Source organism: Macrotis lagotis, chromosome 4, assembly GCF_037893015.1.
Source record: "Macrotis lagotis isolate mMagLag1 chromosome 4, bilby.v1.9.chrom.fasta, whole genome shotgun sequence".
NCBI lineage: Eukaryota > Metazoa > Chordata > Mammalia > Peramelemorphia > Peramelidae > Macrotis > Macrotis lagotis.
The window spans coordinates 50,385,461-50,412,956 of NC_133661.1; the positions used below are offsets into that span (position 1 = coordinate 50,385,461).

General features: G+C 45.8%; 1 protein-coding gene across 1 annotated transcript; it reads left to right on the forward strand.

Annotated features, from left to right (window-relative positions):
• The first annotated feature begins 6,750 nt into the window (after positions 1–6,750).
• Positions 6,751–26,991, forward strand: SNX33 (sorting nexin 33). The gene is made up of 3 exons (XM_074232760.1): positions 6,751–7,170; positions 8,019–9,980; positions 25,199–26,991. Exons 2-3 carry the CDS (start codon positions 8,537–8,539, stop codon positions 25,450–25,452), a joined length of 1,698 nt encoding a protein of 565 aa, XP_074088861.1. The 5' UTR covers positions 6,751–7,170; positions 8,019–8,536; the 3' UTR covers positions 25,453–26,991.
• Positions 26,992–27,496: the final 505 nt, after the last annotated feature.

A 27,496-nucleotide genomic window follows, 5' to 3' on the forward strand; every position in this document is an offset into this window, starting at 1 on the left:
AATGTTAGAAAACATTGTCAGGGTGTGGCTAAATAAATCATGATCAGTTAATTTAATGGAATATCTTTGAATTCAAGAATCATGGAAAGAGTTGTATGAATATTTCAGATTCACAGAGTTCTGTGAATAAAATTAGGCAAATAGTATGCTCAGTGATGACAAGGATGAAAATGAAAAGAATACAGATAAAGTGTAACACTGTAACTCTGATCAGCCTTGGCTCCAGGAATAGAGATGAGGAAATGTATCTATCCACATTAGTTAGATAGGTGGGAGAAGGGGTTGTGGGTGTAGCATCTGCTGTCTGATATGGCTGCTATTAGGTCAGCTGATTTGCCGATTTTTTACTTTGGTACAAAAGAAGGCTCAGTGGAATAAAAGGGGTATGTCAATAAAACTTAAAAATAAGAATTTAAATTGTTTTAATTAAAATCAATTTATTTATTTAGGTTTTTGCAAGGCAGTGGGGTTAAGTGATTTGTTCAAGGTCACACAGCTAGGCAATTATTAAACATCTGAGGCTGGATTTTAACTCAGGTCCTCCAGTGCTCCATCCACTGTACCACCTAGCTGCCCCAAATTCAAATCAATTTAAAAGAATTAATATTAACTAATTGAAAGAATTAATTTTAAAAGGAACAATTTTTTAAAGCATTAGAAAGAGAGAGAGAGAGAGAAAAGAATCTCTAGCTTCCTTGAAACCCTTAGCTCATGGAGCACCTGCTAACAGTCTTTCTAGGTCTTTCACCTAGGTTTTTCTCTTCTCCACAGATAATCAATCACCTCTCCTTTACCTCTTGTTATATTTTGTCTTTCTCTAGAGTAGAATGTTAAGTCCCTCAGGTCAAAGGCTGCTTTTCTTTGTATCTATATTCCTTTTTTTAAGGTTTTTTTTGCAAGGCAATGGGGTTAAGTGACTTGCCCAAGGCCACCCAGCTAGGTCATTATTAAGTGTCTGAGGCCAGATTTGAACTCAAGTACTCCTGACTCCAGGGCCAGTGCTCTATCCACTGCACCACCTAGCTGCCCCTGTATCTTTATTCCTAAGCCTTTCCTGATTTTTCATATTTCTAGGTGGTGTTTTGGATAGAGCCCTGGCCTTAGAGTCAGGAGGATGGGAGTTCAAATCCAATCTCAGACACTTGAGACTTTCTATCCAGTGATCTTGGATAAGTCATTTAACCCTGATTGCCTGGAATCCAGGACCATCTCCAGTTGTCCTGATTCATATTTGGCCACTGAACCCAGATGGCTCTGGAGAAGAAAGTGAGACTGATGACTTAACACAGCACCCCCATTCCAATCCAATTCATGTGCACCCAAGCCATCATCTCCCTAATGTCACGGTCATCTTTGAGAATGAAGGATCATCAGTTTTTCTCCTTTCCTCAGATAATCATCTTTATATGTTATGTTTCTTCAGAGTAGAATGTTAAGTTCCTCTGGTTAGAGACTGCTTTCCTTTGTAGTGTCTACACCTTACAAGGTGTAGACTTAATGAATGTTTGTTGAATTTGATTGGAATTAGGGATTGTCCAAGATTCCTCCACTAGAAACCAACTCTTCTGAATACCCTCCAGTGTCATTTGTACAACACTGTACACATACCTTCTAATTCTCATAATAAAGAACTAGGAGAAAAAAATATATATAGTGACATTGAATTGATAAAAAAAAATTTTTGAAAGACTTGAGAACTCTCACCAACACAATGATCAATCATGATTCCCAAGGATGAATGATGAAGAATGCTGTCCACTCCTTGCCAGAATGATGATCAACTCAAGATGCAGGACAGGAAATTTTTTTCAGTAGGTGGAGAGGTAGGAGAGATACAAGAAATGCTTGTTAATTGAAAAAAAATTGAATTAAAAAGATAACTGCTGCTGATGGGATGATAGCTCAGGAGAGAAGGATGGAGCTCATTCAGCCCATTCCTTGCCCTGCACAAAAAAACCAAAATGGTGTCACTGAGTCACTCAATGATTGAACAATCAAAAAAGATAGGTAACTCGGATAGGAGCAAATGATTTTTGTGATCATTCCTGAGTACATCAATTGGTGGCCTTCTCTTTCTTGAAGGCATTCATAGTGGACACCATCTTGATTTTCCAAGTAGTCCTTATAGAGGAAGTAGCTTCAAGCTGTCAAAGGAGGCAGTGCAAGGTGGTAGAGAAAGGTTTACTGATTGTCTCCACTTGCCATCATGAACTCTTTCAACTTTAATTCAAATATTTGTTAGATTCTTTGTGAATAATTTGATGCTGTGAGGAAATGAGGAAGATCCAATGGTTAGAGAAGAGAGACACTGTCTTCACAGATCTGTTTGTAAGGTCTGGAAGGATGAGTAGCAAGAATACAAAACATTAACTATGTAAGAAAGTTGCAAACTGACTGCTTTTCCTAGATTACACTAAGGTTGAAATCATTATTGACTGGGGGACTGAGGAAATCTTTCTGAACCAAATCTTCATATTTAAGATAATCTTGAAGAAAAGATAGGATTTCAACACATGGAAATGGGGATTAGAGGGAAAATGGTGAATATTTCAATGATAGGGACCAGACATGCACCAGCTCAGGTTTGGAAGCAGCAGCACCATAGTGTCTATATAGGCAATCAGAAGTAATTTAAGATTATATATAAACTTGGAGTTAGAAGGAATTTTGTAGGGTATCTGATTCAACACCCTCATTTTATAAATGGAGAAACTGATGAAGATATTTGTCCTTTATTATCTTTTTTTTGGCAAAATAATGGACTTAAGTAACTTGCCCAAGGTCACACAGCTAAGTAATTATTTAGTGCCTTTGAACTCAGATCCTTCTGACTCTAGAGCTGGTGCTCTATCCACTGCACTACCTAACTGTCCCTTGTCCTTCATTCTCAAAGGAAACCATGACATCAAAGAGGTGATGCCATGATAAGCACATGAATTGGATTTGAGTAAGCAGGGTTTTGTGCTAAGTCACCAACCAGACTTTTACCCCAGTGGCCAGTTATGATTAGGATGATTGGAGAAGCCCTCGGGTGCAAGGCAATTAGAGTTAAGTGCCTTGCCCAAAGTCACCCAGCTAGTAAATGTCTGAAGCCAAATTTGAACCCAGATTTTCCTGACTTCAGGACCAGTTCTCTACCCACTGCTCCATCTAGCTACCCCTTGAGGAAACTAAATGGAGAAACTAAAACTTGAGGGGGCAACTTAGTAGAGTAGATAGAGTGCCAAGCCTGAAGTCAAGAAGACTCATCTTTGTGAGTTCAAATCTGCTCTAAAACATTTACTATCTGAGTGACTTTGGGCATGTCACTTGATCCTGTATGTCTTTGTTTCCTCATCTGTAAAATAAATGAGAGAAGGAAATGGCAAACCGATTCAGTGTCTTTCCCAAGAAAAGCCCCAAAGGGGTCATGAAGAGTCAGACATGACTGAAAAACAACTGAACAGCAACAACAAAACCTTGAGAGCTTAAGCTATTTGTTCAAAGTCCCCAAAATAACGTTAAAAATGTAGATCTGGGAGACTTAGAGGGCATCTTGTCCAATACTATCATTTGACAGATGGGGAAACTGAGGCCCAGAGCGATTAAATGATTTTTCTAAGGTCTTACTTCTGAGTGGCAGAACTGCAATTTGACTTTTCCCCTTCAAATCCAACATTCTCTCACCAGACCACACTGCCTCTTAAGCTGAAGCAGAAAAAGTGAATTGTGGAGGCCCTTCAACAGATTCAGGCAATGGGGAGGGTATTTGGGTGAGGAATGACGTGAACAGATCTGTACTTAAGGCACTTTAATCAGCTAGTTATATAAAGAATGCATTTAGGAGCTGCTAGGTGGCAGAGTTCATAGAACCTTGGAAACAGGAGGACTTTAGTTCAAATTGGACCTCAGACATCTGCCAGCTGTGTGCCCTTGAGCAAGGCATTAAATCTGACTACCTAAAAAAGAATTGTATTCGAGTTGGGTGAGAGGAGAGGGAGGGAGTGACGCACTTCAGGCAGGTGATGAATACTGTGAAGTTGCTAGGAGTGTTAAGGAAGGGATAGATTTGGAAGATTCCATAGGACTTCTACCACCTGGATGCCCCTTTGGGCTGAAGCAGATCTGTTGAATTTTGCTGACGATGAAAATACAAAACAATGTAACCATTAAGGACTCCCTGTGTGTCTTATTGCTCTAAACTGAAACTTCTGTGTTGGAGGTTCTCCAAGATCTTCTACAGTCTGTGCCCACCTTAATGTTTCCATCTTCCTATCTAACCAACCCCCAATCTGTATCTGACATTGAGGAACTGGAGGCCAGACCTCCCTAGAATACTCCCTCCTAGTTTTCGCTCACAGTGTCCTGACCAAGAACATTGTATTCTCCCCATCCCACAGAGCGTTTCAGATGGAAGGGTCCTATGAGAACATTTTGGTCCTCAGATTTAGTTTAACCTTTCCTTTTACAGAAGATTAAGCATCTGAAAAATTAAATAGCTGACTTGTCTAAAGCCCCCCCCCCCCTTTTTTTAAAGAAGCAGCAGAGCCAAGATCTGGCCCTGTGTCTCTATAATCATCCTCATGCTCCAGAGTCCTGAGCAGTTCCACTATTCTATAAAGTTTCTTTCCACCATCTTGTTCTCCTTTTCTGAAATTCAACTGCAGCCCCAACTTCCTCATGGTGACTTGTATAACTTCATGTACCTCATTTACCTAATGAGACTGAGGGCTCCCTGAGGAAAGAGAGAGATGTTTGCTTCTTTTACTTCTGTGTCTCTCACCTAGCTCTGGGCAAACAAATGAGAGTTCATAAAGGCTTGTTGATTGATAGGTCAACACTGGACCAAACTAAATGTTCCCTAGAATGATGATTTGAAATGGCAAGATTTTCCAGAGCCCTAATAAATCAATTCAACAAACATTGATTCAGGGTCTGTGTGAGGTGGCTTAGGATGGAAAGGTAAAAAAACAAAAAAACCTCAGCTTAACATTTAGAAGACTCCTGCCACTCATGAGTTTAGTTTGCACAGAAAGAAAATAACATGAAGATAAACAGATAATCAATTGGTAAGCAAACCTTTTTTAAGTGCCTACTAATTTCTGGGAGAAATAGGCATCTTGTCAAAGATTTCATTATCACTATTATTTAACATAACACATGGAAAGTTCATGTAAATCAGGTTGAGTTCAAATCATGCCCCTGTTGCTTGTTACATTGTGACCTTGATACCATTGTGACAGTTTCCCTAGCTGTCAAATGATGGGGTTTAGAACAGATGACTTCCCAGACCTCTTCCAGGTCTAGGTTCTTTGTTCCTCAAGGGCAGCTCCAACCATGTCACTCCCATCCCCTTATTCAATCAACTCCAGTGGCTCCCTACCACCTCCAGGATCAAATATAAAAATCCTCTATTTAGCATTTAAAGCCCTTCATAGTTTGCCCCTTCCTACTTCTCCAATATTCTTTATACCTACTCTACTCCATATACTTTGTGATCCAGTGACACTGGCCTACAAAGTCCTCACTTCCTCTCTGGGCTATGGGCATTTTCACTAGTCCTCCTCTTCTGTGTTTTCCAGTTTTCCTGACTTCTTTGAAGTCTCACTTTCCTTGCCTTCCCCTGTTGATTTATTTATCCTGACTATAGATTTGATACATAACTTTTTATGTTGTCTTCTCCATTTGACTGTGAGCTCCTTGAGTACTGGGATGGTCTTTTGCCTTTTTTTTTGCATCCCCCAGACTTAGCCTGGCATGTAAGAGATGAGCAATAGTGCTTGGCAATTGACTTGAGTTAGAAGCTTGGATTTAGATTGAGAGTCACTTTGGTCATGACACAAAGTCAATCAAGGTCTCTTTTTTGTCTTATCTATAAAGTGAGAAGTTTGGATTGAATGACTTCTTAAATGTATGGAATTTTAGTACATCCTGCTAAAGTGAGGCCTCAGCCTTGGAGTCAGAAGCTTTGGGTTCAGATCCTAACACACTTATTACCTTGGGCAAGTGTCCTGTTGTTTGCCCTTCATTCTGGAAGAGGACCATGACATCAGGAAGATGCTGTTATGACATATAAGTGAATTGAATTTACGAGACAACACCATTCAAAGTCACCAGCCTCACTCTCTCCTCTGGAGCCATTTGAGACCTGTTTAAGACCTTAGCTTAAAAAGGCCCAAGTCTCCCACGGGGCAAGCTACTTAAAATCAATTGATCCATTAGTTGTCCAGTACTAAATCTATGCCCTAATAAATATTACATCAAAGGAGAACAGATTTGGAGTGAGAGGCCATAGATGGAAGTCCTAAAGGCTGCTTATAGTGAGTGGGCCTGGTCAAGCCTTCAGTGTTCTTGGTCAAGAAGTCACCCACCTTCTCAGTTTCTCCAAGTATAAAATCCAAGGACTGAAGCGATAGGACCCCTCCCCCCCCAAACTTTTAATTCTCGACAGCATGGTTCAGAGCCAAAGAAACCCCAACCCATCCTTTCCGTGGGAGCCTGGGCAAGCCCCTTCACCAGGGCCAGGCCAATAGCACGAACTTAACACTTGCTGCCCGTCTTCCCTCGTCCGCTCAGGGGCCGCTTGGGTAAAGCAGTCGGACCGGCCGGGGCCTGGGGGTCCTGAGAGCTTGCCTAGGTTCTGGGCGGACACCTGCGGAGCGGCTCCGTTCCTGTCGCTGCCATCCCCCGCCCCGCCCCCACCCCGGGCCGCGGCTGCCCCTAGAGGGCGCCCGGGAGGCGGCTCGGCCAGCTCCCCCTCGGCCAGCTCCCCCTCTCCGGCTCCAGAGCTCTTTAGCAAACTTTCGGAGTTTCTCCTCCTCTTGCGTCATGGAAAAGGTTGGAGGGTGACCCGGAGCGGCGGAGGCGAGGAGCCGGCCGAGCGCCCCGGATCGCGCGCCCAGCCCCAGCCCCGGCCCCGGTCCCGGCCCCGGTCCCGGCCCCGGCCCCGGCCCCGGCCCCGGCCCCGGCCCCGGCCCCGGCCCCGGCCCCGGCCCCGGCCGGGCCACGACGCTGCCAGACCCTCGGGGAGCCCGGCCCGGGGACATCGATCCGGCCTAGGGAGCCCGGCCGCCCCTCCCGCGGCGCGGGGCAGGGATCTGCCTCGCCCCCCCCAGAGGCGGCCCCCCGAGTCCCCGGGCCCGGGGCCCCCGAGATGGAGTGAAGGAGCCCCGGGGCCGGCCGCGGGCGCAGGTGGGCAGCTGCGGGGGGCCCCTTCCCTTCCCTTCCCGCCCCTGCGCCCCCCGTCTGGACACCGAACCCGGGGGAATCGCCTGTTTGTGTTAAACTCGCTCCTGGTAGTCGGAGCCTGTGGCCCCGGGAGCCCCGGGGGCCGGGAGAAGCCGGGGTGCGGGAGAAGCCGGGGGGCCGGGGGCCGCGCGCCTCCTTGCCAGCTCTCCTGCCCCCGGGGGGCAGAGATCGCCCAGGCTGTCCGCCTGCCTGGGGGTGCGGGTCGGCGTTCTGCTCCCCTCGGCGCGGGGCTGGGGGCTCCTGCCGGGCCGCTGGGCGTTTTCGCGATTCCCTTCTCCGGGGTCCCCCCGCGCCCCTCGGTCTGGCCCCCGAGTTCTCAGCTCTTTGCTGCGGGTCGGTTTCAGGCGGGTGCAAACTGACCCCGAATTAAGCAAACAAAAGATTCCAAGAGAACCCGCGGGGGGTCCGCCGGCACCCCTGCCCCCTCCCCAGCCAGCCGGGCCGGCCCGACCCTCTTTGTCGGGAGCCGGGCTCGCCGCCTGCTCTGTTGGGGTCCGAAGGTTCACGTGAATTTTCCCGAGGTCTTGTGTAAGCCTGGGATTGTCGTTGTCCACCCCCCATCTTGTGGGGGAGCCGAAGGGAGGCGTCCACCCTTGGATTTATTTCAGCCTTCTTAGGTTTTTTCCCTTTTGCCCCTCTTGGACTTTTTGGAATTTTTTAAACCCAGTTCCTGAGAAAGGAAAGGGAAGAAAGCAAACAAATTCTTTAGCTATCCCAGAAAACCGGGGAGCAGGTCTGGGAGGGGGTGAACGGTTAGTTACTTTTCATTTGAAACTGTTTTTTCCCTCTAGGGCATTGAGCTTGCTTAAAGTGCATTCTTTGGCTTCCTGGCCCCTACCTGCTGGCATCTAGGTGTGATTTTTTTTTTCCGTTTTGGGAGGCTTAGGGAGGAAAGAGATGTAAAATTGCACCCCCTGGGTAAGCTGTGAGAAAACCAGAGGCCGGATGGAGACTTGGAGATGAGGACCTAATGGGCGATGGTGTCCTGGCTGGACCCCCTTCTCTGCCTTGTATTGTCACCTGGGACAAAAGCAGAGCTCTCCTGGGGCAGACTGTTTGTACCCCTCTCTGGGCTATGTCACTATCCACCAAGGGGGTGAGACCGTGTGGAATGCAAGGGCCACACTTGAACTTCTGGCTTGTGTTGGAGGTGAAAGGGCAAGATTGTTGTGGATCCTTGGCCATCGAGGTGTATGTCAGAAGGCCCTATCCCTACTCAACTTCACTTGCAGTCTAAGCTGCACCCTTTTCCTTCCAGTCTTTCCCCTAGACTTTTCTTCCCTACCACCCCCCCCCCCCAAACCCAGCCATGGCATTGAAAGGCCGAGCACTTTATGACTTTCAGAGTGAAAACAAAGAAGAGATCAGTATCCAACAAGACGAGGAGCTGGTGGTCTTCAGTGAGACCTCCTTGGATGGCTGGCTGCAGGGGCAGAACAGCCGTGGGGAGACAGGGCTCTTCCCAGCCTCCTATGTGGAGATCCTCCGATCTCGTTCTGACTCCAACTATACAGATTATTCCAACAGCCCAGCCAGTTCTCCCAGCAATGAGACGTCTTTCTATGTCACCCCTGTGGCCAACACAGGCATCATCTCTCCCCAGGGCAGCTTTGAGGATGATGATGAGGACTGGGATGACTGGGATGATGGCAGCACCGTGGTGGAGGAGCCACGGGGTGTTGGGCTGGGGACCAACGGACACCCTCCTCTCAACCTGTCTTACCCCGGTGCCTATCCCAACCAACATATTAGTTTTCGGCCTAAGCCAGCCCTAGAGCGGCAGGATAGCACCGCCTCTGGCAAGCGGGGTAGTGTGGTCGGGCGCAATCTGAACCGCTTTTCCTGCTTTGTGCGCTCAGGCGTGGAGGCCTTCATCCTGGGCGATGTCCCCATGATGGCCAAGATTGCTGAGGCCTACTACATTGAGATGGGTCCCAAAGGCCCTCAGTGGAAGGCCAGCCCCCATCCCTTTGCCTGCTCTGTGGAAGACCCCACCAAACAGACCAAATTCAAGGGCATCAAAAGCTACATCTCTTACAAACTCACGCCCAGCCACGTAGGCTCACCCGTCTACCGGCGCTACAAGCACTTTGACTGGCTCTACAATCGGCTGCTGCACAAGTTCACTGTGATCTCGGTGCCGCACCTGCCCGAGAAGCAGGCCACGGGCCGCTTTGAGGAAGACTTCATCGAGAAGCGCAAGCGCAGGCTGATCCTCTGGATGGACCATATGACCAGCCACCCGGTCCTGTCTCAGTACGAGGGCTTCCAGCACTTCCTCAGCTGCCTGGATGACAAGCAGTGGAAGATGGGCAAGAGGCGGGCAGAGAAGGACGAGATGGTGGGGGCCAGCTTCCTCCTGACCTTCCAGATCCCCACGGAACACCAGGATCTCCAGGATGTGGAGGACCGAGTGGATGCCTTCAAGGCCTTCAGCAAGAAGATGGATGACAGCGTGCTGCAGCTCAGCAATGTGGCCTCAGAGCTTGTGCGCAAGCACATTGGGGGCTTCCGCAAGGAGTTTCAGAAGCTGGGCAATGCCTTTCAGGCCATCAGCTACTCCTTCCAGCTAGATCCCCCCTACAGCTCAGATGCCCTCAACAATGCCATCTCCCACACGGGCAAGACCTATGAGACTGTTGGTGAGATGTTTGCTGAGCAGCCCAAGAATGACCTCTTCCAGATGCTGGACCGCCTCTCCCTATACCAGGGCCTGCTCTCCAATTTTCCTGACATCATTCACCTGCAGAAAGGTAAGGATTGGACTGGGGCTGACCCTGAGGTGGGGCTCAGGGAAAAATAGCGGACAGGGTAGTCTCTTTTTCTTTTTAATAATATCCTACACTTTTTATCTAGGTAATACTCTGCTCTTTTCAGAGACTTTTCTCTTTGATATTTTCATTTTGTCCATATAGCACCCTTGTGAGATAGGATATCATTATCCCCATTTGACAGATAAGGAAACTGAGGGCTAGAGAGGAAGAATGACAATAGTTATACAACTAATCAGGAGCAGACTAGAACCAACTTTCCTAACTCCTGGGCCAGACTATTTTCCATTGCACACTTTCTGCCCCTTCTTTACTTTTTTTTTTTTTTTTTGCAAGGCAATGGGGTTAAGTGGCTCGCCCAAGGCCACACAGCTGAGTAATTATTAAGTGTCTGAGACCAGATTTGAACCCAGGTACTCCTGACTCCAGGGCTGGTGCTCTATCCACTGCACCACCTAGCTGCCCCCCCTCTTTACTTCTATGGGTATGCTGGTCCACAGAGAACACCTGTAGTCAGGAACACTGACTGCTGACTATTCAAGCTAAAAGGAAAACTTAAAGATCACTTGGTCCTCAGTTTACAGATAAAGAAACTGAGGTCTAGGGAAGGTTAAGTGACTTGCCCAAACTACTAAGGGACAGAGTGGAATTTGAACCCAGGTTTTCTCTCTAGAAATCACAAAACTTAAAAAAACAAAAAAAACATTCTTTTTAACCAGGGTCAGTTTCCAAAGATTAAATGAAGGTGTAGACAAGGAACAGAGAAAGGAAGTGATTCATTCCAGGTTACTCAGTGGAGCTCAGGGTGGGTCAGGGGAAGTGGAGACCAAAGGTCCTGGCTCTCACCTAGGAACCTTTTCCATCCTGTAACCATTCAGTCTCCTCCTTTCCTCTTGTCTTTCTTCTCTTGACCCCTCACCTCTCCCTTGTCCTTTTCTTCCTCACCCTGGGTGAGTCACCAGCTGAACTAGGCAGGTCCCTATGTCTGGGCAGGCCATCATATTGTCAGGAACCTTGGCACGGGCCCATCTCTGAACCTCCCTACCTCAGGGTGAGGGAACACCATTGGAAGAGCCTGATTGTCAGAGTGAGAGGTTTCCCTGCTTCTTGGGACTGAGAGGGGAAGGAGGGTGCTGGGCTAAGGGAGATGTGGCCATCTCCACAGGCTAGAGCTGGCCCAGGGTCAGCTTTGGAACTCAGAGTGCCTAGAGGGGGTTGGGCTGGGCCTAAGGGAGACAGCTGGTCCTTGGAAGAGACGGGGACTTTCTGGGTTGGTCCTAAAATCTTTGCTTCTTCTACCCTTCTCACTCCTTACCTCACTCTTCTTCTGGTTAAATTGCCTCCTTTCATACTTTTCTCTTCCCAGGAAGAGTGTAACAATGAGCAGATTGGAATGGGAGCTGAGGCCTTCACAGATGTGGGGTAGATCTGAGTCCTGTGAAGGGGGAATAAAAACTTATTGAATTCAATTGAGGGGAAGCTAGGTGGACCAGGGCAGGATGGAGGGCCCAACCTCAGTGTCCTGGAAGTTGGGGGTTAGGATGGAGGGCCCCAGCCTCTGTGTCCTGTAAGCTGGGTGGGTTAAAATGGAGAGTCCCAACCTGTGTCCTGGAAATTGGAGGTTATAATGTAGACCTCCAAGCTTTATGTTCTGGAAGTTGGGAGTTAAAAATGGAGGGCCCCAACCTCTGCATCCTGGAAGTTGGGGATTAGAATGTAGACCTTCAAGCTCTGTGTCCTGGAAGTTGGAGGTTAAAACGGAGGGTCCCAACCTCTGCATCCTGGAAGTTGGGGGTTAGAATGTAGGCTCCCAAGCTCTGTGTCCCAGAAGCTGGGGTTAGGTGTGGGAATCTGCCCTTTCCAACACTGGCAGTATTATCTGGGCCAGCTTCACACACCTTTAGCTTCCACTTTATTCCCCCCTCTTTGTTTTCTTCTTCTCTCTTTCCCTGTCACTTCCCCTTCCCTTCCCTTCCCTTCCCTTCCCTTCCCTTCCCTTCCCTTCCCTTCCCTTCCCTTCCCTTCCCTTCCCTTCCCTTCCCTTCCCTTCCCTTCCCTTCCCTTCCCTTCCCTTCCCTCCCCTCCCCTTCCCTCCCCTCCCCTCCCCTCCCCTCCCCTCCCCTCCCCTCCCCTCCCCTCCCCTCCCCTCCCCTCCCCTCCCTTCCCCTCCCCTCCCCTTCTTCTCTTTCTTTGTTCCCATATGTCTTCTTCTCCACCCTCCTTCTCTTCCTACTATGTTTTGCTTGTTTTTCCTTTTGAGTACTCCCAATGTGGTATGGTGGAAAGAGTACTGGATGTGTTGTCAAGAGACCTATATTTCAAAGCTGACTTTGGCTCCTTCTCTGATCTTGGTCAAGTCACATCCTCACTAGGCTTGTTTCCAATATAAAAGAAGGAAATGGGACTTAAAGCTTTCTTCCATTTCTTTCTTCCCTTCTCTGCCCTTCCTCTCTACATTTTCTTCCTCCACATTCTTCTTTCTTCTTTCCTCATCTTCCTCTTCTGCATTTACTCCCTCTCCCGAGGAACTGCCTCTAGATTTGCCACCACTCGCTGTGATGATCTTGTCCTTATGCATCTGTGGGTTGAGTTTCATCATTTGTAAAATGAGGGTTGACCTAGGTGACCTCTGAGGTTATAGGGCATTGAGGTTCGAGGAACACCAACCACTAGTAAGATGCTGCAAGAAAATAGGGGAAGAATGGGGGAGTCCAGAGTTTTGGAGAGGTTTACCCAAGTCATTGAAACCTGAAGCTGTGGGTCTTGTGGCTAGGGTGGTGCTGGGCACAGCCCCTTTGAGCTCAGCCCAGGCCTGCTCCTCCTGGGGAGTGGGAAGGGAGTGAAAGGAAGACTTCCTCTCTATCCCCAGAGCAGGGGCAGCCTTTGCCAAGGCACTGCCCCCTTTGAGTTGTTGGTCTCTTTTTATTCCGATGAAATCAGCTGGCCAGATTTGACTGAGGAGGGGAAGAGTTTAGTGACTCCTAGGATGATGGACCCTTGGGGTGGATGGGCAGCCAGAAAGGCGGCTCTGCAGGGTCACAAGAGAGCCTATGCCTGACCTGGCAAGAGCTGGTTAGACCAGATCTCTTCTGTAGGTTGGTATGTTCCTGCATGAGGGAGGTTGGGGGTGGGTGGGGGCTGGCTGAGCAGCTGCTCAGCACTTTCTCTCTTTCTTCCCTCTCTGACTCTTTGTCTCTTTATCTCCTCTCTCTGTCTCTGTCTCTTTTTGTCTCTGTATCTCTGTATCCTCCACATCTTTCTATCTCTAGCCCCTTTCTCTCTCTCCTTCCTTCCTTCCCCCTTTCTCTCTGTCTCTCTGTCTCTCCCTCTCCCTCTCCCCCTTCCTCCACCTTTCTGTCTATCTCCCTTTTGTTTCTCTTTTTCTCCCACATTTTTTTCTCAATATGAAAAAATGGGATTTGGAGATCTTGTCCCCTCTTATTTTCCCTCTAGATAAGATCAGACTTCTCAGAAATCTGTTGATTGCTCTCTCCCTAGCCCTGAATCCACTTGGGAAGGCAGGGGTGTCTCTGGGGATTTTTGGGGGCCTTTGAGTTGGGAAGACAATCTGAGGTAAAAGGAGAAACTCCTGTTTGGATGAGAAAAGACCTAAGTTTGAGTTTCAGATCTGATAGATCTCCTGAAGCCTCAGTTTCCTCATCTGGAAAGTGGCAATAATAATAATAATAATGATAATGATAATAACCATAACAATGATAACAATAACAATGATAATAGCAGTTGTTGTAAAGGAAATGTTTTGTAAACTATCTAGTGTTACAGAAATTGGAGCTCTATGATTAGCTTCTGAGGCCGATCCCCTCCCAGTCCTGTGAAGCCAAGCAGATGATTTCATAATCCACAGTAACTGGGTTCAAGTTGCAGTGGAAAGAAGTCAGGTATAAGCAAATTTTCTGCCCTGTGAGGGGGGGTGGATGTTTCTCAAGACCACATCCCAGATGCTTCTTCCCTGATTGTCCAAAGGACCTGATGGTCATAGACAGTTGGAGAAGGTTAGGCCTGCTTGGGAGCAGGGCAGGCATCAAAGGACACCCCAATGTCTTTATTTTGCTTTACTTAACATCTTCCATTAAGGCTCAGGACACAGGGAACATCTCTCCAGAACAACCCAAATATCCTGACTTCTTCTCTGGGCTCCCTCCTTTCTGGTGTTGCCTAGGGTGGTAGGGTTACATTGGACTTTTTGTCTATTGTAGATACAGAACTTTGGACCCATAGCTTCTACCACTCACTACCTCCCCATGTAATAAGTAGTGGGGGAGAAGAGTTTCTCATCTCCAAGGTCCCATTTTCCAAAATGAGAAAAAAAAATTGAGGGAATAAGAGAAACAAAAGGGAGGCAGACAGGAGAAGAGAGAGAGAGAGAGAGAGAGAGAGAAGAAAGGAGTGGGAGATAGAAAGGAAAAGAGAAAGAAAGGGGGAAGGAAGGGAGAGACAGAGAAGGGGAAGGGGAGAGGGGGGAAGAAGGAAAGGAGAGAGACAAAGAGGAGAGAGAGAAAAGAGAGGGATAGGGAAAGGGGAGAAGGAGGAAAGGAAACAGAAGAGAGAGAAAGGAGGAGATAGATAAAGGAGATAGAGAAAGATGGGGGGAGAGAAGGAGGGTAAAGAGAAAGGGGGAAGAGGAGGGGAATAAAAGAAAAAAGGAGAGAGAGAGAGAAAAAAAATATGTATTGAAATTTTTCTAACTTCTATCCATCTGGGTTCTGACTTTGGAATTTCTTTTCCCCAAGGTGGGGTTTCTGATATTTTCTGATATCACAGACAAGGATACATAGATGGGGAATCCAGCCTGGCTTGTTTTTGTTCAGAAGGGAAGTCTTGAGAGAGGAGTGTTGAATTGGGAAGAGCACTCTGCCCTATTAACCCCATTTCTCAGAGAAAAGAAGTAGCAGGATCCTAGACCCTGTACATTTGACCCCAGAGCCATCCTGTTCTGCCTATGGTATGACTGGTGTGAGCATTTGAAAGGTAGCCTGGAGGAAGTCTGAGAAAATGAGGAAGTTCCCTTTCAGTCCTTGCCCAATCTCAGTTTCCTTCTCTATAAAATAAGGTTATTGGACTAGATGAAGGTTTTGACTCCCTTCCATCATCTATAATTCTCTGACTGCTAAAAACAGTAACCCTGGGAAGGATTATTCTTGTGCCCTCTGCAGAGGGTCAGGCATGAGAGGGTTGTCTTGATATCCAGAAAGTCAGTAGATCAGGGCCAGTCATTGGGGAAGATTCCAGCAGGAAAAGGAAAGGGAGGCCACAGGAATATCATGACCTGGCCCTGTAGTCCGGACTCTCTAGTCACATCTAAGGAAGGAGAGGAGTTAGGGAAGCAGCTAGAGGGCTTTGTTGGCCCAAGTCCACACCTTCCTTTGACAGAGGAAGGAAATGAGGATTAGGGAGGGTGGGAGCCTTTGTGGAACTCTACCAGTGACTCAGCAGGCTGGGGTCTGGACCTGCCTTCTTGAAAGCAGACTTCACTTTGATAATTTTGTCTTCTATGGGATCTGCCCCATTGCCAAGGATGGGCCCCTAGAATATGCCAGAAAGGAGAATTTAGATGTCCATTTTACAGATAAGAAAACAAAGGCCCAGAAATTAAGATCATTCATCTGCTTAGCAGCAGGGCTGGGACTCACTCTAATGTGAGACCCTAGGATAATAACTCAGATCTCCCAATGAGAAGCAGCTAATAATAATGTTTGTCCTTCATTCTTTTTTTTTCTTCCTTCATTCTTGAAGAAGACCATGACATCAGGGAGGTAAATGTCATGACAAGCACAAGAACTGGATTTGAGTGAGGGGGAGCTGTGCTAAGTCAGCAGCCTCCCTTTTTCTTCCAGAGTCATCTGGGTGCAGTGGCTAGATATGAATCAGGATCCAGATGACACTGGAGGAGAAAGGGAGGTTGGAGATGGCTCTGGATGTGATGCAATCAGGTTAGGTAACTTGCCCAGGGTCACACAGCTCGTGTCAGTTGTCTGAAATCAGATTTGAACTCTGATCCTCCTGACTCCAAGGCCAGAGCTCTATCTACTGCACCACCTGGCTGCCCTGTACTAGAGGCAGCTACCCATGCAATAGATGATGCAATACCAGTCTAGAATCAGGAAGACCAGAATTCAAATCCCACTTAATACATAGGAACTTCTTGGCCCTAGGCAAGTCCCTTAGTCTTTGTTTGCCTCAGTTTCTTTCCACTTGTAAAATGAAGATAATAATAGTCAGGGTTGGGCAGATCCAAGGAGATGTTTTAAAGTGCTTAACTCACAAGTTTAATAATGAGCTCATCTCCTCCATTCCTTCCCTTCTGGATACTTTTAAGAACCTAAGGTCAGAATCTGCAGCAGGTATAAAGCCAGGAGAAGCCCAACTCGGACCCAGTTTCCAGTTTCCCTCAGGACCCTTTGTCATTACCTTAAGCCAAATCTTGGAGGAATGAGTTTGTCTTTCTAAAGTTAGTCTTCAGGTTTCTGGCCCTCTCAGACCTGGGCTATGTTCAACATAGTCCAAAGGAGGGTAAGTGGGAGGAGAGAGAGAAGATGAGGCCCTGGCCTGAAGGAATGCATGCTCTTGTTAGAAAAGGAAGAACATCTTGGTCTGATTGTTTTGATTCTCAAACTTGTAGTTTGCCTTTCTGTCTATTTTTTCCCAGGACTCCTCAGTAGGGTTTGGTTTCTGTTCATCTTGTTCAATGTCTAAGATTCTGGAGATCTTTTTAAAGGCAGTATTGATCTAAGGGCAAGAACAGTGAATTTGGAATAATATGATCTGAATTCAAATCCTGCCTGGAATACTTAGTGTGACTTTGGCCAACTCACTTTACTTATCTGGTCTCCATTTTCTTCAGGTACAAAATGAAGGTTTTTGGACTAGATCCCAAGCTTTAAGTTTCATGCTCTTTTGAGACCCTGTAATCTTAGATTATTGAATCTGGAAGGGACCAAAGAGATCATCTAGTCTAAACTCCAAGAGCAGTTACACCTCTTTGCATAGGCAGGACCCAATCCTTCCATCTGACCCCAGTGAAAGATCATTGTTGGGGTGGGCTACATGGTCTGATCTCACTTAACTATTACCCCTTTTTTCCCTTCCCCTACCCGCCCATAATAAATTCAGTCCTAGATATACCTAATCCTTAATCTCAGTTTTCTTTTCTTTTAAAAAATATTTTATTTATTTTCCCAACTACATGCAATGGAGTTTTCAACAATCAATTTTTACAAGGTTTTGAGTTTTACATTTAATCTGTTTTCATTGTATCCCCTGTTATCTTTGTCCTTGCAGGACAGTGAAAAGACCATAGATTTAGAATTAGAAGACCCTTGGAAATCATCTATGGATCTTTGGATGTAGGTAGAAGATCTGACTTTGAATTCTGACTCTTCCACCAATGATAACCTTAGGCCATCACTTCACCTTTCAGGCCTCCCCTGTAAAATATGGAAACTGGACCAATGATCTCCTAGATTTCTTTCATCCTTAAATCCTTGGTTCCATGAACCTAGATCCTGAATCTCTTCCTTTCATTCTCTTTGCATCTTCTCATGCTCAATGAAACTTGGTTTTCCCTTGAAGCCACCCCATCTTGGAGCACCTTTGCTTCATTAACATTCATTCTGCTTTGTCCAGCTCCTTGTTGGGGTCATCTCTGCTCCTACCATCCCACTAAGTTCAGATCCATATAGTCTTCTTCTGCAACCCACCCCTTTCAATACTCCAAGCCTCCAAGTTCCTGAAGATCTTCACTCCAACTGCTCCAGCTTCTGTTTTCCAGTCTTCTCAACGTTCAACCCCATATAGCATCTATAGCTTAGATACTTTCCTTTCCCCTCAACCAGCCTGCCTTGCCATTCAACTGAATATGTCCAAAGCACCTGCATCCCTGGTTATGGCTCTGTCCCCTTCTGTAGAAAAGTAATATCATTACAGATGCTCTAAGATGGAAGCTCCCATCTGTTGATACTCAGGTTCATTTCCCTTCTAAGGAGGAATACAACCAGACTTTTTAGATAGAACAAGAGCCTATCCTCTATCTGTCTGTCTGTCTGTCTATCTATCTATCTATCTGTTTGTCTATTTATTTATTTGGTTGGGTTTTTTTTGTTTGTTTATTTATTTTTAGGTTTTTGCAAGGCAAATGGGGTTAAGTGGCTTGCCCAAGGCCACACAGCTAGGTACTTATTAAGTGTCTGAGACCCAATTTGAACCCAGCCGGTGCTCTATCCACTATGCCACCTAGCTGCCCTTATCCTCTATTTATTTAAAAAAAATGTTTTAGTAATATCCTTTGATTACAACCACTTTCCTCCTTCCTTCTAGCCTGAACCATTTTTTTAAGTCAAAGAAGACCAATCAAAAACAACTGAGACAGAAACCTTGTTGGGCAAGGTATATACTACTCTTCTCCATACTTTTCCATTTTTCCACCAAGGGGGAGAAGTATGAACAGTGGAAAAATGAGCAAATTAGAGGAGATAATGAAACATACTTCTAGGCAGTGATCTTTTCATTTACTTTGTAGAAGTCATTGTGGCTATTCTTTTAGTTCTGCTATTTCACTCAGTAGTCATTCATAGGTCTTCTCTGACTGTATCATCTTCATCATTTCTTCCTGCACAATAATATTACATTACATTTGTAGCTGTTGTTCAGTTGTTCCAGTTGTGTCTGACTCTTCATGACCCCATTTGGGGTTTTCTTGGCAAAGATACCACAGTGGTTTGCCATTGCCTTCTCCAATTGCCATTTCCTTCTGTGCTACATTCATATATCATAATTTATTCAGCCATCCCTCAATCTATGGGTGCCTTTGAAGTAGTAAGAATACAAGAGGCCAGAAAAATTCTGTGCCAAGTAGAGGCTGGCTTTTGGGTCCACCTTTTCCTGACTGTCCAGCCAACAAGCTATTTGGCATCTTACTCTATACTTTTTTAGTGGACACTAGATTCTAATCCTGGCTTTGTCCCTGATTCCTTCTCAAACCCAACAAGCTTCTTTTATGCAGGAACAGTCATCTATGTAGTGCATTTTGAGGGGCATTAGAGGAGCTCCTGAGGTCCAAATATTTTCATCAGAATATCTCTTACCTGTCTAAAGATCTGAAATTCCACCTTTTAAAAGTCTTCCTTGGGCAGACATATAGTGAACTGGCCCTGGAGTCAGGAGATCTGAGTTCAAATCTAGCCTCAGATACTACTGACTGTAGACAAGGTATTTGCCTCAGTTGCCTTTTCCTTTGTGCCCGATTTGTGCCTAATTCTATCTTAGTCTGTGAGGGGAACAGGAGAAGAAGGTAATAGGCTCTACCCTTAGGAAACTCCCAGTCTGGTTGGGCAGGTGGACCTTATATCTATTGAACAGGATTCAATGCTAAACTGTGATTCAGAAAGAAATCCTTGTGGGTTAGAGTCTTCTTTTTCCTTAGAGAAGTGGAGCCTTAATCTAGGCCTGGAGGATTTGGATAGAGAGGGAAGGACATTTCTAGCAAGGGATGTAGGCTAAGGAAGTGCTCAGAGTAAAAAAACAATGAGGTATGCAGGACTGGGAAAGAGACCTGGCTGCTGGGAGAATATGGGGTGTGAGGAAGAGGCCCATGGCAGTGGGAAAAGGACCAGGCTGCCTGTTCACAGTCATTTGGGATTTGAAACTGGGACTTGCTTAACCACTACTGATTCTTCTGCACCACCCAATAACCCATTGGGGTAGGCATAGCAATATGGTGGCAAGAACAACTCTGATTTTTTTTGTTTTTTTTTTTGTTTGCTTTTTGGAAGGCAATGGGGTTAAGTGACTTGCCCAAGATCACAAAGCTAGGTAATTAAGTGTCTGAGGGCGCATTTGAACTCAGGTCCTCCTGACTCCAGGGCCCGTGCTCTATTCACTGCGCCACCTAGCTGCCCCAGCTCTGATATTTTTCAATGTGTAAAGTTATCTCATAGTAACTATGTGAAGCAGGTTGTGCAAGTATGATTATCCCCATTTTATAGATGAGGAAACTGAGTTGGAGAGATGTCGATTTACTTGCTCAGGATCATGCAGCCAAGAAGTGTCAGAACTTAGAGTTAAAACCCTGGTCTCCTGACTCCCATGGACTGTATGTTCTTCCTCCTGGGCCCATTGCCTCTCAAGAGTTCATTTGAAACTCAGAACTCCAGGGTGATTGCAGAAACAAGAAAATGCCAGCAGGATTTTGGTCCTTTGGATTTAAGAGTCAAAGCTACCCACAGAAACTGTCATTTCCTATTCCTGTTTACTTTGGGCTATTGAGTTTAACATCAGCTCACTGCCTACACTGACTTTGATACTTCTCCCATCATTCAAAACCTTGCACCAATAGGCCCTACCTTCTCCTCCAGCCTCATTCCCCCTGATTCCTTTATGTGCTCCCAATAATCCAACCAGGTCCTGCCCCTCCCTGTTCCCTAAACATACATTCAATCAACAAACAACAAACAAACATTTATTTATTAAGCACTTACTAGGATCCCTTGCTAGGTACTTAAGATACAAAAAATACAAAAGTGAGACAGTTCCTGCCCTCAAGGAGCTTCCTTTAACCACTGGGGAGTATGAGAAGGGAACAGGAACAGCCCCTGGGCATTAACTTGAACCAGAGATGAGGTAGGAGAAGATTCCACAGACATCCTGTTAGAGCTCCCTTCAGCAATGGAAGTTCCTTAGAGGCAGGTCAGGGTGAGATTTTTATCTTGTACTCTCTGGTCTTGTACATTGGAGCCTTTCTTGTCCACTCCAGGCAAGCCTCCCAGAGTTCCTTTGACTTTCCTCCACACTTTGGCTCTTTGGGTCCAGACAGACTTTAAGCCTCCAAAAGGCAGAGACTTTTTGTGTATGTGTGCTCTACACACAGTAGGTCCTCAGCAAGTTATCAGTCACCAGGCAGAAGGGGACTTCTGGGTTTAGGTCAGCCCATCCCCAAACCATCCATCTCTACATTCATGTTGATGTCCTCACAGGCATCATTTCCACTCTTAATTGTGTGACCATGGCCAAGTCATTTAGCACCTCTCAGCCTTAGCTACCCAATCAAAAAAAAGATGATAACCACCTTTGTTCCCCACCTCATAGAGTTGTTGAGAGGGTAGTAGAAGATCAAGTATGGAAAGTACTTAACAAAAACCAAAGTAATCTGGAAATATCTTTTTTTTTTTTTACAAGGCAATGGGGTTTTTGCAAGGCAAATGGGGTTAAGTGGCTTGCCCAAGGCCACACAGCTAGGTAATTTTATTAAGGGTCTGAGGTCAGATTTGAACTCCAGGGCCGGTCCTCTATCCACTGCACCACCTAGCTGCCCTAAAATATCTTTTTATTATCAATATTATCATACAGTCCAACTGCCTCATTGTATGGATGAAGAAGCTGAAACCTAGAATGAGAAACTTACTCTCCCTTGGTTATATAGGTGGCAAGCAGGAGAGTCAGAATTTGACTCTAGATCTTCTCAAATGCCTCTTCTTTTTCCAATGTCCCATAAACTGCACTGTGCTTCTTTCCCATCATCATCTTTTGGGGTAATAATATATAATAATATTCTTATGTTTTATAATATATTAATATGCTATAGAACATATTTTATTATCATAACAATGACATGTGTTATAAGAATTAATGTACTATACAGCAACATGTTTTATAGTAATATATAACAATAACAGTATAGGTTTTAAGAATATATTAATTTTTCTGTCATTTTCAGTTGGATCTGTTTTCCCATTTACAATTCTGCTAAAGCAGACTAGTGTTTGAAGTATATTTAAGTACCTATTCTGAGGGCAGGTAGGAAAATAGACAAGAGAAGATAGTGCCTCTCTGGGGAAGATCGCACTGGGGAGAAATTTTTCATTTTGGACCAGATCTGTAATTTCCTCTTTTTCTACCAAAGCAGACAGGCAGCTTCTCTGTATCTTATAGTCTTAGAAGCTTGCCTAGACAGATTCTAAGTCTTTGAAAGGCAGATTTTTTTTTTTTTGAGTGTGTTATACACACAGTCACCAAGCAGAAGGACCTCTGGGTTTAGGTCAGCCCATCACCAAACCATCCATTTCTACATTCACAGTGATGCTGTTACAGGCATCATTTCCACTCCTAATTGTGTGACCATGGCCAAGTCATTTAGAACCTCTCAGCTAGGGTCACACCATCAGTAGTATCAGGGGCAGGGTTTTGATGCAGGTCCTCCCTTTCTCCAAATACATCACACTTGGCTGAGCCTTAGGGCAAGGCAAAGGGAACATGATGATGATGATGATGATGATGATGATGATGATGATGATGATTGCCTTTGAATATTTGTAGGGATGCCACATGGGCAGAGGATTAGATTCCTTCTGCTTGGCTCTAGTGGGGCAGAACTAGGAACCCAGGGCCAGACTTGGCCGACTGGAAGGAAAAAACTTCCTTAGAATATTCAAAGTGGAGTGGGCTCCCTTTACTTGGAGGTCTTCAGGCAGAGAGAGTCTGGACAGTGAGCCACTCCTTTGGGAGTATCGCCCAAGGAATTCTAAGGTTTGAGTTGGACTAGACTCAGGTTCTGACATTCCCTTTCCAGCTCTTGAGACTTTGAGACAATTTCACAATGTATACTTTGGCTCTTTAAAAACTTCCAAATACAAGATCTGAGCAGGAGGAAAATAAATCATCTGCTAAAATATTCCTAAGAACAATTTGGCTCAGAAAATGCTGTTTGGATCCTTTGTGGGCAAACCCCACTCTCAGCAGGCTCTGAGGGGATGAGGGCATAGGAACCTATTTTTTGAGTCAATGGAGGAGTCACACCCCCCCCCCAGCTCCTCTACCTACCTTGTCATTTCTTTTTTTTTTTTAAAGGTTTTTGGAAGGCAATGGGGTTAAGTGGCTTGCCCAAGGCCACACAGCTAGGTAATTATTAAGTTTCTGATGCCAGATTTGAACCCAGGTACTCCTGACTCCAGGGCCAGTGCTTTATCTACTGTGCCACCTAGCCACCCCTACCTTGTCATTTCTGAAAAAGCTCCTGTATCCTGTTTGCATTTTCATGAGCCAGGTTACTGACAGATCTGAGTTAGTGCTGAGTGCTAATTTGACAAAAGACTGAAGAAAATGAAGTTAGATCACTTTTAAGAACGTAGAATAACCAGAACTGCCTCAACCACCTGTCACCTAGTAGAAATCCTTAGGGGACCTACTTTAGGGATTAGATAAGAATGATTTTTAAATAGTTCTGTGGTTTTTTGTTCCCTTGATCATTTCACCATTCCCAGCTCCCTCAATCTTTTACTTAGTTTGACTCTAGACTCAAGAAACAACAAACTCTTGTTTAAAAAAAAAAAGTAGAAAGTAAGGTCCTTGGGACAGGCTGTTTCCCTAAGGCCTAGCGTTTTGAGATAGGGAGGTCACTGAGATATTAATAAACTATTTTACAGGTAAGGAAACTGAGACCTGGAAATAATTTGACTATAGTCATGCAACTAGTAGACGTCTTGAGACAGAATTCAAACTCAGGCTCATTTGACTACCCTCATCCTATTTCTTCTTCTTTTGAAAATGTTTTTATTTATGGTTTTCCAACAACATGCAATGGTAGTTTTCACCAATCATTTTTTTGGCAAGATTTTGAATTTAAAATTTTTCTCCCTCCCTCCCTTCTCTCCCCTCCCCTTGACAGAAAGCAAACTAACAGACTTTACATGTGTAATTATGCTAAACATAGATTCAGTTAATCATGTAAAAGAATAATATTCAAATGGAAGAAAAAACATTAGAAAGAAAAAAATGACATGGAACATATGATAACTTTTAAAAATTGAAGGTAGTAAGCTTTGGTCTTCATTTAAATTCATTTCCTCTCTGCATATCATCCTATTTCTTTTGATAAGAATACATTGCTCTCTCTCTCTGTAAGACACACACACACACACAAATACATACGCACATACTTAATTAGGGAATCTTTATAATATTGCAGATTTTGATCTAGAAGGGACTTTAGATGTCATCTAAGTCTAACCTTTTTTTAATAAGTTAAGAGTCTGAGACCCAGAGAGATGCAGTCATTTGACTGTTGTCACAGAAAGACAGAACTGGCCATGAAGCCCAGATCCACTGACCTCAGAGTCAACGCCATACCCTTTTTACTACCTGTGGGACACAGCTCATTCAGTTGATACAAATGAACAAGATCTGAATTAATACGAAGCCGCTTTTTCATAGCGGTCGGCTGTGCTTATTCTCCTATTGACCAGATCAGGAATGTGAGCCTCAAGAGTATTTGTCCAATGTCACACAGGGAGTTCACAGGAAAACCAGACCAAGGCCAGAACCTAAGCCTCTTGACTTCCAGCGTCGGGCCCGTCTACCACATCTCACTGTCTCCAAAAAATCAGAGTTTTTGCTAAATCAGTATTTCTTGACAACTTATACCATTTCTGGTCCTGTGCTAGGTAATGGGATATGGAGGAATTCAATCTAAGACACCTGCCTGCCCTCAGTGAGTTTGTCTTGTTGGAGAGGTCAGTCACATATATATGAAGCAATGGGGAGCCACATAGGACAGTGGATTAGGAACTTCTCAATTCTGTGTATGGTGCAAATGGCAAGGATGAGAAGGTCAGTGAGCAAGAAATGACCTCTCAGGTCCCTTCTAGCTCTAAATTTGTGGCTCTGTGGTTGCAAAGCACTAGAATGATTTATTGAGGATATTTGAACTTCAATCTCAAAGAAGACCATGACATCAGGGAAGTGATGCCATGACAGACAAGTGAATTGGATTTGAGTGAGGGGGTGCTGTGCTAAGTCATAAGCCTCTCTTTCTCCTCCAGAGACATGTGAGTCCAGTGGTCAGACATATGAAACAGGATGACTGAGTTTGATTCTGGATGTGAGTTAATCAGGGTGAAGTGACTTGCCCAAGGTCACCCAGTCAATAAGTATCAAGTGTTTGAGGCCAGATTTGAATTCCTGACTCCAGGACTGGTGATCTATCTCCTATATCACTTAGCTGCTCCTAATGATTTATTAATGATGTCATGAAGAGTTTTTGCTGAGTCTTGGCTCCCAGTGTTCGGCAGTGCCAGAGGAGGTCTGCTTCTGTCCTTCTGAGCCCCCAGTCTGTTTGGAAGATAAGGATTGATTATGCATAAGTCAGATTCAATGTTTCTCCTCTCCTCTCCTCTCCCTTTCCTGGGGTCCAGGTGCCTTTGCCAAGGTCAAAGAGAGCCAGCGCATGAGTGACGAGGGGAAGATGGACCAGGACGAGGCCGATGGGATCCGTAAGCGTTGCCGTGTGGTGGGCTTCGCCCTGCAGGCCGAGATGAACCATTTCCATGAGCGTCGGGTACTGGACTTCAAGCATATGATGCAGTCCTATCTACGGCAGCAGATTCTCTTTTTCCAGAGGGTCAGCCAGCAATTGGAGCAGACCCTGCGCATGTATGACAACCTCTAACCCTGCCCCCTTTGCCTCTCCCGCTGAGCCTCTGCTCCAGCTTTCCCCATCCCCCATCGCAGTCCTCTCAGATGTCTGCTCAGGTAGAAAGAGAGAACCTCTAGGGCTTCCTGACAGGGATGGCCGAGTTCCAGTTTCAACCCTGACCCTTTTGTACCGTTAACTGTCCCTCTTCCCCTCTCCTTTGGAGGTGTATGTCTGCCCAAGGGTGATCTGCCTTCATGATGTGGGCTTGGAGGAAATCAGTCCTCTTATGGGAGATGCTCACAATGACTCCTTCCATCCCCAATTAGAGCAGGACCCATCTCTCCTTGCTTTAAAAAAGGGACTGAGAATATGGTGAGGGGGATCTGGTTTCTAGTTTTGAGTGACTTGGCTTCCTCTTCCTTGGAAGTGGGAGCAGAGGCAGATGGTGAGGGAGCCTTTGGAGACCTAAGATGGTGGTGGCCTAGAGAAAGAACCCAGGAGAGCCTTGTCCCCAAATCCAAATCCTTCCCTGAACAAAACGTCAGGACTCTGTGACTTCATGTCAGTCCTGGAGAGGATGATGGGGCATATTCAAGCATCCTTGTCTTTCCTCAGAAAACTTTAAGGCTTCTTTACCTGATTTCCCTGTGAACCACAGCCACTGTCTACCTATGGCAGGATTCTGGCCATTGGCTCTCTTTTGTGAGGGGGAATCTGGTCAAAGCCCAGAGGAGGGGCCAAGATAGCTGCCCATAGTCTCTAACTCTTTTTTCTCCTAGTCCTGTTCCTGCTGGCCAATGGGGCAGGGGTCAGTGTTGTCCCTTCCAACACCAGGTCTCTTAGTGGGATTTTGCCAGGATTTGCCCCCTAATGTCCAGGGGATGTCTTTCCCTGGCTTGATCCCATCTTTCCCCTTGTCACCTCCCATCCTCCAAGACTGGGAGCCCCCTGTGTTTGCTGTCTGGGCGCTAGCCCTGATTGACATGCTTGGTGGTCTTCTGCTCCAGGACCCTGGCTCCATTCCTCTAATGTAACCTGGATCTTACTCTGGAACTGAACTTGCCTGATATTTGTGCCCACCAGCATAATAACCCACTGGATCAGGGCCCAGATAGCTTAGATTCCACAAAGGTCACCCTTGAGTGCCTTTTGATTACCTTAAATCTCCTTGCATGGAGAGACCCTGCCAGCTGTGCCTGCTCTTGGATGGCAGAGAATCTATGGGACAGAAGGAAGAGGAGGGCAGCTTCTCCCTCCCTTGGAATCTTCCTGGTACCCATCCGCTCTTCTCGCACGCACTGTGATGCCAGCCTGGCCTCCCTGAGGATGGGCAGAGATGGCTCTGGTTGTTGTTTACATCCCAGTGGGAGCTGCCCACACACTCTGTAGATTTTTTTTGGGGGGGTGAAGAGGTTGGGAGGGGTGCCGTCTGACAGTGGCCACACACAGGCAGATGTGGGCCACAGCTTGGTGGTACCCCTTGAGGCCTCAGGCAGCCCCCCCTCGCTTCTGTTGTTCTCTTTTTTTTCCTCAAAAGAACTTTTACAATTAAAACAGCAGAGTTAAATTTTTTCCTTAAGTGTTGTCCTCCTCACTCCCTTTTCTGATAGATGAAAATGTTTTGGTTTTCTTTGTGTTCATTTTTGAAGAAGACCATGACATCAGGGAGGTGATGCCATGACAAGCACGTGAATTGGATTTGAGTGAGGGGGTGCTGTGCCAAGTCCCCAGCCTCACTTTCTCCTCCAGAGCCATCTGGATCCAGTGGTCAGATTTATAGAAGAGAGCTGGGGGGTCACAAATGTATCCTTCCCTGGTAGGAGTAGCTCATTCTTTGGTTTTTAGGTAATGGATGAAGTCAGGGAGTGAGTAGTAGAATCAGTCACCTAATTTGGGAGAAGGGAGATTGATGAGGGGATGAATCCTCTTAGTTGCTATGTCAGAGAAACCCATGACCTTGGACTTGTTCCAGTGGCCCTCCCTTCCCCCAACTGCCGGGATAAAATGAGCTCTTTAGATGGATTTGCAGGAAGGGGAGGATGGGAGTGTGTGGGGCCAGAGCTGAAGACTGAAAAAA